Source organism: Crocodylus porosus, unplaced genomic scaffold, assembly GCF_001723895.1.
Source record: "Crocodylus porosus isolate Cpor-Errol unplaced genomic scaffold, CroPor_comp1, whole genome shotgun sequence".
In the NCBI taxonomy this organism is placed as follows: domain Eukaryota; kingdom Metazoa; phylum Chordata; order Crocodylia; family Crocodylidae; genus Crocodylus; species Crocodylus porosus.
In genome coordinates, this window is record NW_017728931.1 from 47894853 (window position 1) to 47910436 (window position 15584).

The window sequence follows — 15584 nt, forward strand, 5'->3', positions numbered from 1 at the left end:
CCCCTTCCCTTCCCCTTCCCCTTCTACCACAACAGATTTTACAGTTGCACACAGCTCTCCATGCTGCCAGGTCCTGCTCCTCACTGCACTGTGCTGCGGCTGGTGCGCTGGCATTTATTGGCCAAATTATTGGCTGCATCTGGCTGTTTTCTGATACAGCCAATTTTCTTTATTTCAGTACTAATCTGATATCTGACCGACGTATCGGTGCACCTCTACATACATATGACATTTGTAACCTTGTGCACATTATTATAATAATGGGACCAATATTGCACACATGATGCAGGAAGTTCTCCTGAACTTGGAGCAGTTCTGCGTGCCAAACGACTGCAATGATTTGGCTTTACATAATTAATGTGGCTTAGAACAATTTCTGATTGGCCAGCTAGACAGGTTTCCAATCTGCCTTGTTGCAGAATGTCTCTTAGGCAGAAAGGAAAACATGGTTACTAACTCTGACTTTTTCTGTCTCCTTTCCCCTCCCCATTATGTTGTGACTGACAGGAACGTGTTTCGTAAACTGCTTGCTCAGCCAGAGAAAGAGAAGAGTGATATTCTATCCCTGGAGGAGATCCTGGCTGAGGGAACTGACTTGGCAGATGCAACGCCATCTCCTCTGTGTGCCAGCCGCAATAGCAAGGCCAAACTGAAGGCACTGAAGGAAGCTATGTATCATAGCGCTGAGCATGGATACGTGGATGTAACTATTGACATAAGGAGCATAGGTCAGTTTTGAGGTGTTCTTCATTTTTCCTCCCATGAGAGACTGCTGTCAAACATGGGCTTAGATGGGAAAGATGCCTGTTGCTTATAGTGACCACATTTGAATGTCCCTGAGTTCCTGCCAAGTAACAGTTGTGGGGGATTTTCACAAGTGTCTAGGACTGAGGAAAGAGGAGGTGAGTAAACCTGCATGAGCCAGGTTTAAAGGTGTGATTCTTGGAACATCCATTAAGTGGGATTTGTCTCAGTGTTGAGGAACCACGACTGAATTAGATGGCTTTCCCAACATGGCACAGGTTTTGCCTTCCTCTTTGCTAATGTGCATGCCTAATTTCACAAACTATTGTGACACTGCCCACATTTTTTTGCAAGTTTCTTTTTAGTTTTGTTTAGTCCTGCACGAGATCAAAGTCTCAACTGTAGTCTTTGGTTTTGCATAGCTCAAGCAGCATTTTGCCAGTATTAGGTATTCAGCTCCCAGTATGACTGGATTAAACAGTTGTGCTCCTGCTTTTTGTTCTGCATTTTCTGACAGAAGTAGCCTGATCTTGGCAGTACAGGAGGGATTTTGCCTTGATTCAAAGCGTTTTGTTCAAAAGCTCAGCCTTTGAGTGTTGGTACCTCCTGTCCTAATCAATGGCATAAGTTAACATTAACAGTGTATTGGAAAAAACAAACACCCTTTATATAGGCTGGTTATAAGCACAGATGTTACTGCCTATTGTACTGGGTATTCTTTTTCAGGCTTGCAAGTTACCAGTATGTGACCTATGAGCAGCTCTAGCCACACATCGCCCTTCTCAAGGGGGTGATGAAGAGACCCTTTCTTGTACAGCTTTCAGGAGCATAGCTGGTACATTATAACTTGTTCATTAAAAATGCTTCATTTGTTAAGCTCTGGCAGCTTGTGCATTCCAGGAAATATCCTGAGACCAACCTCATGTGAACTATTAGGACAAGCAGGAAAGGTCAGAAATAACCGCAGCTTTAACAGTTTTTGCTAGTAATGAGAGAGCAGTTCCTAATTTGACCCTTGAGAGGCATCCATACAAGAGTTAGACCAGCGTTTCTGAACCCCTGGGTCATGACCCAAAAATGAGTCTCGAGAATATATAAAAGGGTCACGAACAAACTTTAAAAGTGGATCAACAATCTTTAAAACTGGATTTTCCTTTAAAGGGGAAAAACATGGGAAACTGTGGCTTTTCCCTTGCAGGCTGGCAGAGTTCCAGCCTGCAAGGGGCTGTTTGGGGCCCTCCTGCACCACACGCTGTGGGGCTGAGGCCTGGGGACAGCGGGTTGGGAGTGAGGGGTACTGGGTCAGGACTGGCCATTGATGTTTACAAATGGGACCTGGTACAAAAAAGTTTGACAGCCCCTGAGTTAGATGTCTCCAGGCCCCATATCCTATCCGGAGGGTGCTCTCTGTTTGTTTCCCTCTTGGTCTGTTCTCCCACTAGACATAATTAAGAATCCTGCAGGTCCGTTGGCCTGGTGTCAGTTCCAGAACACCCCTCACTGGGATGCCATCTGTGATGTTCAGCATTGACACAACAGCTCCTGCAGTCCGCCTCAGTTTAGCTAGGTGCCCAGCTGAAATTTGGCTAGTGCTCTGGCTGCTGACTTACCTTTTCAACCACCCTGCTGCATCCAAACACCACATTCTTCCACCCTTGGAATCCATTGCTCCAGACTTCTTCCCCTTCCTATGGCTTATAACTCTCCAAAGGGAAAGAAGCAGTGAATTTGCTACTTAGGGTGTTAATCATACAGCTGTGCCACCTGAGCATCACAAAGCCATCCCAGGAATTTGCTGCCACCTTTGCAGGGATGGTCAGTCTATGCAAAAGAAAACTGTCTGGCTCTGGGTGTTAACTATATGGCATGTGTAGACAAAATGAGGGGCATGTGTGCATGACACTTTAAAGCAGGTTAAATGCTTTTGCACTGCTTCAGTGGTGTTGGCATTTGCACGCATCACTGGCATATTGCGTGTTAATTCCAGCCGCCATAGCACATTTGGCAGCATAATGCGCCTTAAGTGACTTTGGGGTGCAGCAAACTAAAGCACCTTCACAGGGTTTTAGTTTGCTGCCCCTACAGCCGTGGAGCGAAGCACCGGGCTCCGAGCAGTTCAGGGACTGTGCAGGCAGCCCAGGAAGGCAGGCTTCACCAACGAAAAAAAAATAGTGGTGACCCTGATTTTTTTTTTTTTTCCCCCCCTGGAGCCTGCCTGCCTGCAGGAGCTGTGTGGGACCCTGATCCTTCCCTCCATGGCTGCAGTGCCCCCCAGGACCGCCCAAGCTGGGTACCTGAGGGTGGGTGCCGCCTGGAGGGGACTGCTGCTGCCACAGAGGGAGGCACCAGTCCTGTCCCCCACAAGCCCGCAGCCCAAGGACCTCTCCACCCCCTGGCAGCTCGCCCTCCCCTCTCTACCACCAGAGAGGCAGGTAAGACATGGGTGTACACAACACGAGGGTTTACTTCACCTTAAATTGAAACAGTGTTTTTAAAAACCCACCGCTTCAATTTAGGGCCCCCGTTTCATCTACACATGCCCTATTACTATATACATGAACCCATGCTCAATGAGAAACCAAACAATTTCTTCAGCAGCCATCCTGAATCCAGGTGTTCTGCCACAGGGATCAAGGTTTCCAGACTTAGGTTGTCACATAATTATTGGTCAGTTAGTCTCATCTGCAAAGAGGAGTAAGCAAAACATCTCCCAATAAGTAAATACCCTTGTAAGGGAGTAAGGTTGTGAAGCCCTTTATGCCCAGATCCAACAGCCAGAGATGAGAAATAGAATGTTTGCTTTTACCTCTCTGCAAATCCATAAACTGGGCCACAATCCTGACCTATGGTTTAGAGAGTCAAAGGTTTTTGTGGGTGATTATCTTTTATTGGACCAACTATGTAGTTTAGATAGACTTAGACAAGCTTTCAAATGCAATGGATTATTCTTCAGTTTAGTCTTCTTCTGTGGTATAGACTAATTTATAAGCATTTTTCTGCTGCACATTTTATAGTCTATTCTGTGGTAGCACTTTTCCCCTTCTTTTTCTCAAAATGCAGTTCTTACACAGGTGACTGTAAAAGCAGGAGTGCTTTACTCACATGAAGCGATCTCTGCATCAGTGGGAATGCGTGGTGCAGAGATTGTAGATGTGCCCCATCACCATGTAACGTTTACTGTGAAGCTAATTAGCTCCACAGTAAAGTCTGTTACATGTGCAGCCCTATTACACTGCAGTAAACTATTTAACTCCATCATAGGTTCGTACTTGTAAACACAACTACTGTCCTATGGTGGTGTTTAGTATGCTGTAATGCACATGGGGCACGAGGGTGCTTCAGTGCAGGAGCTGCCTGCCGGCCAGCCCTGCTCTGGAGCACCCTCCTGCTCCAGCCAGACCCTCCACAGCATGTTAAGCCAGGTCAGAGCATCCCCGGGACCTCTTGACAGCTGGGGCTGCTCCAACCCAGCTCAGCGTGCTGCGGTCCCCGGTGCACATGTAAACATGACACCCAGGAGCAATACACTCTGGCACAAAGTATGCCAGAATTTATTCAGCCGCATTAATAGCACTTGTAGATATATCCAGGGATGTAAAAGCTTTTGTCGCTAGGGAAGCAGTTTAAATTGACGTAATGGCAGGTAGTGCCTAACAGCTTTTACTGTTGGGTGGCTTGTTGATGACCCCTTTGAAACAGCTGTAGTGGAGTAACCCATCTCCCAGTGGTGTCCATGTCACAAGTTGCTACTGAAATCATTCTTAATCGACAGTTTGAGCAAGAGACTGAAGGCTAGATGGTCAGAGAAACCATACTCTTCACTTGCCCTTGGTGCTCTCTCTGCAGGTTAAGCCTGGCGCCTGCTGATAGCCATTGGTCTGCCTACATGAAGATAAATAAGAATTCACCGTTCACGAGCCCTAAATTCATACAATTAAAGGCAAAAAAAAGCCTAATAGCAACCCTCCCCCGCTATTCAGGGGCAGTTTGGAGTGCACACATGCCTCCAGCATGTATCTTTTTTTTCAGGTGTTCCATGGACACTGCACACCTGGTTGGAGTCTTTGCGAACATCCTTTCAGCAGCACAGAAGGCCTCTCATCCAGTGCTTGCTAAAGGAATTTAAATCCATTCAGGAAGAAGAGTACACTGAGGAACTCATCACACAAGGCTTGCCCTTGATGTTTGAAATACTGAAAGCAAGCAAGGTATGTGCATTTTAAAGAACTTAATAGCAGAACCCCTAGCCTCTGGGAATCCGGCAATATAATTTTTACACAGATTTTCTGAAGCTCATTTATGCCCCGTGCTATATTTCATATTCATGTCTTGATTTTTTCAACTGAGATGTTGATAGCTGAGCCAAGCAAGGCAGAAACTTGGCTTTCTAGGGCTTTGCAGCAGGGCTCATACTTACATTTATTTTGGATTTTGTGAGCCAGTTTTCAGTTATCATCCTCTCTAAAGCATTCTTCACCTAACAGGGAATAGTAGCTGGGGACTCTGTACTAAGTAGTTTCCACCTACTAAACCCCCCTCTGCCATGGAACTTCCATGCTCCACCCCCCAGCTCCCCCCCACCTCCCCACACACATAGCAATGTACCTTCCTAATGCTCCAGTAAAACTCATTTAGGTATATCTTCCGTGCAACTTCTCCCCAAGTGTCATTCCTTCAGTGTGACTTTTTCTTACCTTAACAATCCAAATAATGACGAGCTTTTAGCAAAATGTATATGTATTATTGGCATATATGTATTACAGACAAAGAGAAACATAAAGGACAATCAGCTAAGGAAAATGTAAACATCTTCCCCTGCTGGAGAGCTAGATATTTTCTTTTCATACTTGATCCATTCAAGACTAGCTTCCCTGCTGCTCCCTTCATCTTGAAAATACCACCCGTCCTCTCCCAGGAAGCTCAGAAAAAGGAATTGGATTGGACTCAAATATATGCTTCTGCAAAGGCAAATTAGAGATGAGGGCTTGTTACTGAAATCATCTCCCTCCTAGCTCCTAGGAACTTCATCTCTGGGATTAGTTTGTATTGCTGTGGGGAGTTTCTGCAGGCAATTTATAGGCAATCATTCTGAATCCTGGGGACTCATAGACTTCTTGCTCTGTATAGTTGCTTATTCATCCCATACCTGGCAGCGAGGCACTCTTCAGTTTGGAAGCCGATATAAAGCAAATTGCTTTGAAACATGTATGGAGGTTAGATTTAAATGTAACCTTGGGGAGGGGGAGGAAATAATTACCCTTCTTCTGGGTGACTGCAACCAAGGCCAGAGAGTTAACCTATGCTCAGCTTTAAAATAATATGTTTAACTAGAATTATATCTCTCTGATATGCCAGAAAAAGCCCTCAAGTGTCTCTTCCTTGCAGGAGGCACTGCAGCAAAGTATAACATGCTTTTTTTTTGCTTTGGGTACAATTTAAAGCCAAACTGGTGGGGGACTGCAGGGAAAGCAGTGGGAAAAGATAGATAATATCATGCTGTCCTTTGTTCTTGCTTCTACATCTAGTGCAATAGCCTGCCATCCATCTACATGCAGGCATGCATACGCGCGCGCGTGCACACACACACATATTATTTTATATTCTTAGCTGTACAGTGAATCATCTTGAGGCCCTGCAAGGATTTACATGATGTGCAGATGGTAAAAGTGATTGCCATGGCCTTCTCCAAATGGCATACTAGGAACCTCTCCTGTACCGAAACAAGGATTGACTATCTGTAGTCTCTTGGAAGAAAGTGAAGATCCTTTTAAAGCCTCCTCTCAGAAAGATTCAACAAAAAAGGCTCAATTTTCCCTGCTTACTACATGAGGGCCTGGAAGGGAGCGTACCAGGTCAAGAAGTCCCCTACCCAACTTGCATTCTCCCTAAAAAGCTCAGTCCAGAGGCTCAGTGAACCTCCAGAGATGGAGAATGACACAGGACTGACAAAGAAGTGTGACTGTTGTCATGACGCGTTCTCCCCGCCTCCCCGCACAACTAGTTCATAGGGCTATGTGATTGCAAGGAGGGGAGCATGACTTAAGCAAGAGGACATGGACTCTTCTCTGTCCTGAGAGCTCAGAGAGAGACTATGGCTCCATTTGACCTGAACATTTGCTTCATGAGTGTTTGAGATCAGGAGTAGGGTGGGAGTTGCCATTAAATAACTAGACGGTAATTGCTTGTTTTCTTGTTTCATGCAAAAGAAAATACCCCACATGATGTGCACTACAATGCTCAGTATCTTTTCTTTGCTTAGCAGTTTGTATTTAATTGTAACAAAGCTTCACATTTCCATAAGTAGTTCCTATAACAACACACTCTGCAAACATTCAGGCACTGAGACTCATCGTGACCCAGAAAGGGCTAAATCTACAAAAGTTAGGGGAATGCCTTTACCTACAAGTTAGTTAGACAAAAGGAATGTAAATTGCTTCTTATCTTCCTTATGCAGCTTCAACAATATTTTAAAAGGCCAGTGCCTTTAGGATTTCAGGATTCAGTTGGAAACGTTCCCATGGGAAGTTTGTAGCCAGCCAGCACTGATGTCAGAGTCTTGCTGGCTGGAAGGTTGGCACTTTGCCCCCCACTTTAAATGCTGGAGCACTGCTGCTATCAAGTGAATAAAGAATATTTTTGGAAACCATGACACTAGAACAGAAAACGGCAATAAAAATTGGCAAATCAAGCAAAACAGGTGTGTGTGATTGAGGTAAAGACTCAGACCACATTGCCTCTCAGAGACCAAATCAAAGGAGAAGAACTATTATTAAATCACATGTGGCTTATTTGGTTCTGAGATCACTAGGAAAGAATTTCAAAGGCAAAGACAGGTGTTTAGGTACCAAATTGCCTTTGTTTTTGCTGATTTTTCCTTCATGCTTTCAAATTATTCCCCTCTTGATCAAATGCATCAGGGACATATAATGCAGGTACTAGGCAGCAGGTTGAGCATAAAACAAAAGGAGGTTCTTTTTTGCACAGCATGAAATTAAGTTGCACCAATCAGCTGTGGGGGGTGGGGCCACCAGGGCCCCACAGCCAATCGGTGGGGGGCAGGGGGTGAGGAGCTGCCGTGGTCTGCCCACGAAATCAGCCAGCAGCTGCTTCAAGTTGGGTAGAACCCTAAATACAGGTTTAAGGAAATCTCAAGAGAGCCAGAAATGCTCATGGTGCTAGACCTGTGCTTAGTTGTGGTTCTCCGAAGAATCTGGTCCCTTGAATGAGGAAGACTGTTGCCATTTCAGGGCAGCTTGAGGCTGGGAATCAGGCAAACCTCTCAAGCATTGGAGTGGTTTACAGAGGGATTGCAGTAGAGGAGAGAAGTCAGAGAGGCACTTCATAGAGCTAACAGTCTTGAGTTAAGCTTAAGACACCGTGGGTACATCTACAACTGATGTTTACTGCCAAGCTGCCTAATTAGCCTGCAGTAAAGTCTCAGTGTCTACACATGCAGCCCTGTTAGGCCACAGTAAACTAATTAACTCCACCATAGGTTAGTGCTTCTAAACACTAGTGCTATGCTGTGGTGATGTTATTTAGTGTGCCACAACTCACGTGTAGGTGCCGACAGGGCTGGCTGGGGCACAAGGGTGTGCTTCAGTGTGTGGGACTTCCTGCTGACTAGCCCCACATTGGAGCACTCTCATGTCCCAGCCAGGCCCTCCACAGCATGTTGAACAGGGTCAGAGCAGCCCTGGACTGGCACACTGACACAAGTGCCTGGATGACCGAGCAGTTAAGCTGGAGGATATGTAAGTTAGATGCGTAGTACACCGAACAGGGTGTAAAAAGGAGGGAAATGGATGGTTGGTCTCCCATATAAAATTTGTCTTCCACCTCCTTGCAGCATTATGGCCTGGTATTGATGAGTTTAAAAAGGCAGTCTATGAATAAGGGTTTTGATGGCCCTAGATTAAGTGGTAGTGTAGATCTCCAGTGCACTAGGGGGAAGATCCAGGAAGAGCCATCTCCCTAAGCCAGGAGCCGTATCCCGTCAGGTCATAGCACATGTTCCTCTGCATTGGGGAGTGAGGAGGGAACATCATGTCAACCTGCTTTTCTATTTTCTGTTGAAGCTGTTTGTTAATAGACAATTGGGGTTTTGCACAAAATGAAAAAATAAATCCTGGAAAATATCAGCTCTCCACAGTATGTGACCAAAGTTTGTTGACAAATCAAATGTTCAAAACCTGAAACACTCAAGAATTGACATGCTTTGATTTGCAAATGCTGCCCCAGTACCTCAGGAGAGTGGTAGGCTGGTTGCCTGGTGTCTTCATTCTCTGCTAGGAGCCAGACTCCCTGGGTGAACTGCATTGCCCTTGATACCCAGAGCCAGCCTTGGGGAAAATGGTACCCTGGGCAAACTTGTGTTTTGGTGTCCCACACTAGCTTCTCCCTCCCACATACATTAATGGCACTGCTGCAGGCAGAGGCAGGCAGGCAGAGGTGCAGTCTGTCAGGGAGGTGGAGCAGCACAGTGTGATAGGCAGCAGCTAGATGCAGGGGGTGGGTTGAGCTGGATACTACATCTCCTGCTTGGGGGAAGGGGGGGTAGAATTGGCTAGGGGGGAGCACTGTAGTGAGTACAGTTGTTCACGTGCATGTGTGTATGTGTGTGAGGTGCCCCCCTGACCACAGTGCCCTGGGCAGCTGCCCAGGTCGCCCACCCCTAAGGTCAGCTCTACCAGGGACACCCATGACATATTGCCTCGTCATCCAAGAACAGGGTGCTCAAGTCCAGCCATTTAACTCAGCCTGTAGAAGGGAATGGGAGCCTGAGATATCCAAACTACAACGCTCATGAAGCACCATAGCAGTATTTTTAAATCAAGACATTTTGGTTTTCAGTTTTCCACTGACAAGTTTAAATTTTCTGGAGGGCCATTTTCAACTAGCTCCAAACTCAGGCTTCATCATCATACTGCCCCTTCGCCCCTCTTTCAGCAGAGGTTAGTACTAATGGGACCACTAAAATGTCTTTGTGCATATGGCTAGTGTAGAGGTTGCAACTGCGGCTGTTCATGGAGCAGGAATTTTGCCTGCATCCATAGTCTCCTTGTCCACCCACATCAGGAACCATTTTCTCTTAGCAATGCCCTATGGCATTCCTATGGTATATCCTAGGATCAGTTGCATTCTGAGAAACTCTTTCTGGTGGGAGGCAAGGGGAGATGGAGAATATCATCATTTTCATATTATATTTAGTATAATAACAGTAGGTATTTCCCAGTAAGGGGTGGGGGGGGAAACCAGTGAAACTGGCATTAAGAATCACCCCTAAAATCAATTTCTAAAGAGTGCCCATGGCAACGAATACGATTTTGTCTGAACTCCACCCAAAGCCATACCTCTACGAGGAGCCTGATCTTTTTGCTGGGGGTTGGATGATCTCTTAAAACAGGTTTTGCTGTACTCAGGGAATTGTAGGTTCTGTGATGTTGCCTGTCATCATTTTCAGTACTTCTGTGTCTAAACAGTTCAGAGTAACCAGGACCCGAATCCTACACACATGTACATCTTGCATTCTTCATGTGAGAAGTGAATTTCAGGTACAGAGTGGCATGTTAATAACAGATTATTAACTGCGTTGTGTTTTTGTAACAGATTCATCTTCACACTAACCCGGGTTTGATTTTGTTGCCTAGTGTTAACATTCTTATCTATGTATCGCCCATGGGATTTTTTGAGCAGCAGTTTCTCAGCTAAAAAAAAAAAAAAAAAAAAGCTCTATGTGCAACACAGTGTTGTCAGATGGGAAACACTGTTTCTAGGATGTGTCTGCCCTCTTCTGGTTTCTCACCAAAGGATTATACTCTGCCCTGGATCTGAGATTTCTTTACACAGTCCACAGCTGTGTAATAAAGAGCAGAATCTTGGCAGATTTCCCAGCAAATAACTAATGGGACCATTTATTCATCAGCTGTGATTAATTCCATTCCATTTGTATCTGCCACGGAAAGACCTGAGACCATTGCTAACAAAGCCTATTCTTTTCTGCTGTTCATTGCCTCTAACTGTATCTCCAACCTCTAGGGCTCTCCTACCTTACAGCTTGTTGACTAATATTAATTATATGTTTTCTACTTAATCATCTAGGAGCAACCCTCTAAAGTGGCATTTAATCAGTTCTGATACAGCTAACAAAACTGAATTATGCTGGAGAACCACAACAGAAATACCCGGGGAAGGATGAAGAGGTTCACAGAGATGGCAAACAGTCTCTTACTAAACTGGGAGTGTTTAGTCAGGACTTAGTGGTCCTTGAAATACCTTCTTGATCACTTAACCCCACATTGACCCTTCAAGGGGACAAGGGATAATGGGCAGAGCAGTAACTCAGGGGCCCATGCCATGGAAGAAAGATTCTAGACTAGTTCCTTACTGGATTAGTATGCCTTGGCCATTTTAGCTGTTTGAAAGACCCTTGACTGCTATGGGTTATTGTTTGGGGTCTTATGGTGCTGTGAGACTTTCAGATAAATTTGGGACAGCTGGCATGCTCAGGTTCAGATGTAAATAATATCAGGAGCAGGAATCGGAGAGGATGGTGAGAATGGTACATGGAACGTGATTGAATACAAAATCCAAAATATAGCCTGGGACAGAGATGTGCAGGGCTTCAAGGGCAAGCACAGAGAGCTTAACTAGTTAGAGTGGGTAAAGGAGGCCAGAGGGAGGGATCTGATGATAGGACTGAGCTAAACCAATCAGTGTCCCTAGCTAGTGCATTTTTAGTAGACCTGAGAGGTGCAACATGAAATTGTGGAAGGCTGAAGGGGAGGAAAAGATCAGGGCATGACCAAGTGTTTCAGGAGTCAAAAAGAAAGAAAAGCGCTGGATTTCAGCCTGCCTGAATACCCCAGGAATCCTGGTTTTTTGTGCTTAAAAATTGCAAATTCTTTGATTTAAAAAAAAAAAACACAGAAAAAATCCCAAATTCTCTGATGAAAAAACCCCAAATCTGTGTTTTCCCATGATTAAAATGAAATGCCACTGTATATATAGGTATCAATTTAAGAAAACATTTTATTGATATATTTACAATTTTCAACCAATTTGGAAGCCTACGAGTACTTCAATCGTTATAATAAAATACATTCTAAATGTTTATATATTTTGGCATTTGATTTTGTTTTTTTATCCTGGCAAATCAGAGCTTCCTTTGCCACCTTCGCTCACCAGGATGCGGGTCCAGCTGCTGCTGTCCCCTCTGCTGCTTTGTGGTGCTGAGCAGCCCTGATATGTCTGTGACCTGTCCCTGCCCATACCATTGCCCCTCACTCCCAACCCACAGTTCCCCACTTCCCTGGGCCATGCTGGTACCCCTCACTCCCAACCCTCAGCCCCCCCGTCCCCGCTGGTGCTCCTCACTCATGACCTGCAGCCCCCTGGTCCTGCCAGTGCCCCTCACTCCCAGCTCATAGGTCACTTCCCCCATGGGCCATGCTGGTACCCCTCACTTCTGACCCGCTGTCCTCTGGCCCTGCCAGTGCCCCCCACTCCTGACCCACAGTCCCTTGGTGCCCCTCACTCCCAAGCCACAGCCCCCCACAGACCTGCTGGTACCCCTCGCTCCTGACATGCCATCCCCTGCCCTGCCCCCCCAGCTGCCCTGTCTCTGCAGTTACTGCAGTGGCTGACTCATGTGGGTGGTGATGGAGCAAGTTGGCCCCAGCAAGGGCTAGAGGGAGAAGGAGGGGAAGCCTGTGGCATCCCCATCCTGGGCCAGGGTTCCCACACCACAACAGGCAGGCTGGCTATGGCTCCCCACCCGCTGGGCAGCATCTCTTGGCCACCCTGATGCCAGCCCAGCCATGCAGCTCCCTGCCACCCCCAAAGAGCCCCTCTCCTGCCCCCCTGCCGTGCTGCAGCCTCACCCACAGACCTTCTCCCAGCGCCGGCAGGCTCCTAACCTGGGATGGAGATTTTCTCTCTTCCACTGTGGTCATTTTAATGGGCCAGACTCTGCTCTTGACTGCTTGTGCTTGGCTCCCAGTTACTTCAATGGGAATTGAGTGTCCCTACTTTCATCCCTCACACACAAATCCAATGATACAGTTTGGCCTTAAGGTCCTCTGAAAAAAGCTTTTTCTTACTCAGTACCCAAGGTTCACAGACCTCCAGCTCTGACAAAGACTCCCTTTTATCTCTGTTCTCTGCTGCTGCTTTCGGCCACCTTCATTGATCAAATCTGCAGGCTACAGAGAGCATATCTACCATCCCCATCCCTCAAAAGCCTGCATGTATCCATTTGTGTGTAGAAGTGGGGGGATGCTTGATCAGAATGACTTAGCCCTTTCCCCTCCAAGTCCTTGGTGAAAATTTTATTCTTTGGGAGCTGTGACTCTGAAGCAACAGATATTTGCCTTTCTGTCATTTTTCCAGCTTAGCAGGGGTTGCGGGGTGTTTACTTCTTGTTTTAGCCTTTCAACCATCTGAGTTGATCTTGTGTAGTTCTGGATATGACAACTGGAGCTGTATGTCTGCATCCACTCAAAATAGGAATTAAGGTATAGAGAGATGTAACAATAGTATTGGTATCAGAGGATACTATTATATGCTATTGCACTGTAACTTAGCTCTGTGTGATTCTGTAGTGATACAAGTGCAGTGAAACTGCTGCAGCTTTACCCTTGTTTTGTTCAGGCTCAAAGTTAGCGTGATTCAGATTGTTTATATCACTATAGGATCAAGTTAACACAACAGATCATAAAAGCTGCTATACAACTCTCCCACCTGAGTGGTAGCACCCCCTCCTATTTAAAGTGGTCAAAAGATACGTTGTCTGTACACTGAATAATGTAGTATCACAAATCTGAAGTTCCACATTGTATAAAGTTCAGTGGTGCATTTGACTTCTCCTTTTTCTTATATGAAAAAGTGGTCAGATCTTTCTCCCTATAGCTATATGCTCATTTAAACAGCAAAAACTCCAAAACTATGAATGAGATTGTGATTTGATGCCATGTAATACACAATGTTGGTTTTTTTGTGCGACTTATGTTAGCCAAGCATCATTCTCAGTCAGACTGGTCTGGGCTGCAAAACCTTACTGGAGACTTCTGTTTCTACCCAAACTCATTAGTTTGTAATCAGTCATTGTCAGGATGGCAATATGATGTGGCTTGTTTCTGCATACCACATGGACAGTACTTTAATAACTGCGACAGCTCACAGTACTTTGCCTCTGTTCATGGTCTAAGATAGCATCTTCCTACCTTCCTGTACCTAACTTGCCATACCATTTTTATAATATAAGCAGGATCTCCTTATCACATATATAAGTGGATTGGCCAGTCTTCCTCCTTCCCCTGTTCTCTGTGCAGCAGGATGTTTCAGCGTCCCATGGGTCTCACTGAGTCGTAGTGTCCCATGTGCTGCTGCTACCACTGGTGTGCATGTCCTTTATATACTCTATCCCTTGGTGAGGTACTGTGGGGTAATGCCACTGTTTTCCCAGACCACATTGATACATGTATTAAATGTTGATGCCTAACCTTGCCTGTGCTGGAAGAAAGAAGGGTGTTATGGGGACACAGCTTAACCATGTGCATTGTAACTGGGCTAAAGGAATGTCACCAACCTGTGAAAAACCCTGGTTGTACCAGTGTCACAGAGAGGGCCTTTGCACCTCAATGAATCACACAAGCATAAAAGGCTGGTGGGCACTGCAGTCTTTAATTTGGTTTTCAATAAATCATTTTTCCTGATCTGTAGGGTGAGGTGGGATAGAGGAGTGTGTGGTTCACTCACTTCTGTTGCACCCTTTCTGCAGAACTTTCCCCCTTCCCTTCCTTTTCTGGGTCACAGTCTTGTACCCATTCTCCATCGTGTTCATTAACTTTCCCTTTTGTAATGACTGGGGTAATTTTCTTCAGTCTACCTCTACCTCTCTCATCTCATATCACTCATCTTATCCTCTGCCTACTTTTTTGGCTCCCTCCATGTTGCCCCTGTAGCAGCAGTTGTGCTTTCAGCCCTGTCTGTCTAAAACATTATCATCCAAGCTATTGAGTCACTTCCTCCTTTAAATCCAGCCTTAAACCTTCCTTTTCTCTTTGGCTTATGATTCACTGTCTTTATGAAGTTCCTCGTGAAGCTCTGTACCAAAAACATTACATAAAAATATACTCCTGGTATACAGTGTGCTCCTTGTGACTAATTTCTTTAAGCAAACCAGTGGAGTTTTGCCCCTGTCTGTAGGTAAAACTGTATCCCCAGACTTGCTGCTCAGGTTCATGGGGAAAAGTGCATTTGACCCATTTGACCTTTTCTGACCGTCTTGAGTGGCTTGAATCCGTATTGCTCAGAATTAGACTGAAGTGGTTCCTGTGTGTTTCTCTTTGCATTGTCTGATATAATAATGGGTATAAGATTCTGCCTTTGGGTGCATGAATGTAATTTCCCTTGATGTCATGGAGAGAAGCATGCATATGTCTGAAGATGCAATATATATATATCCCTCAGACTGAGAAGATGACCAGTTGTTGCAATATTGCTACCACTTATAAAATATATGGTCATTTCAGGAATGAGTAATTAACTGTTTAGGACTCAGTAGGACTGAGTACTGACTAGGGTGTGCTTGGGAATTAAAGGTTTGCCTTGTTTTATGCCTCATACAGACATTTTTAAAAGAAATTCCCCTCACGTTTTCTGTGATGGTTTTTTCTGTGTATGTACCTGGCTATGACCAGGGTTCTCTTTGCAGTCATCTTGAAGAATCTCACAATCAGTGAAGGATTTATTATCACAATTTATCTGTGAGACAAGGAATTATTATTATCCACATTTTACAGATGGAAATAGATGCACAGAAAGGTTAGGGACAAAAT

The 15584-nt window shown here is 45.3% G+C and overlaps 1 protein-coding gene across 1 annotated transcript in view; it reads left to right on the forward strand.

The window, feature by feature from the left end:
• The window catches only part of BTBD11 (BTB domain containing 11), a 289139-nt gene that overhangs the window by 246888 nt on the left and 26667 nt on the right, over positions 1 to 15584 (forward strand). Inside the window, exons 11-12 of the mRNA XM_019544797.1 lie at positions 508 to 728; positions 4774 to 4952. Coding sequence (XP_019400342.1) covers positions 508 to 728; positions 4774 to 4952 — 400 coding nt within the window. The remainder of the gene's footprint in view (positions 1 to 507; positions 729 to 4773; positions 4953 to 15584) is intronic.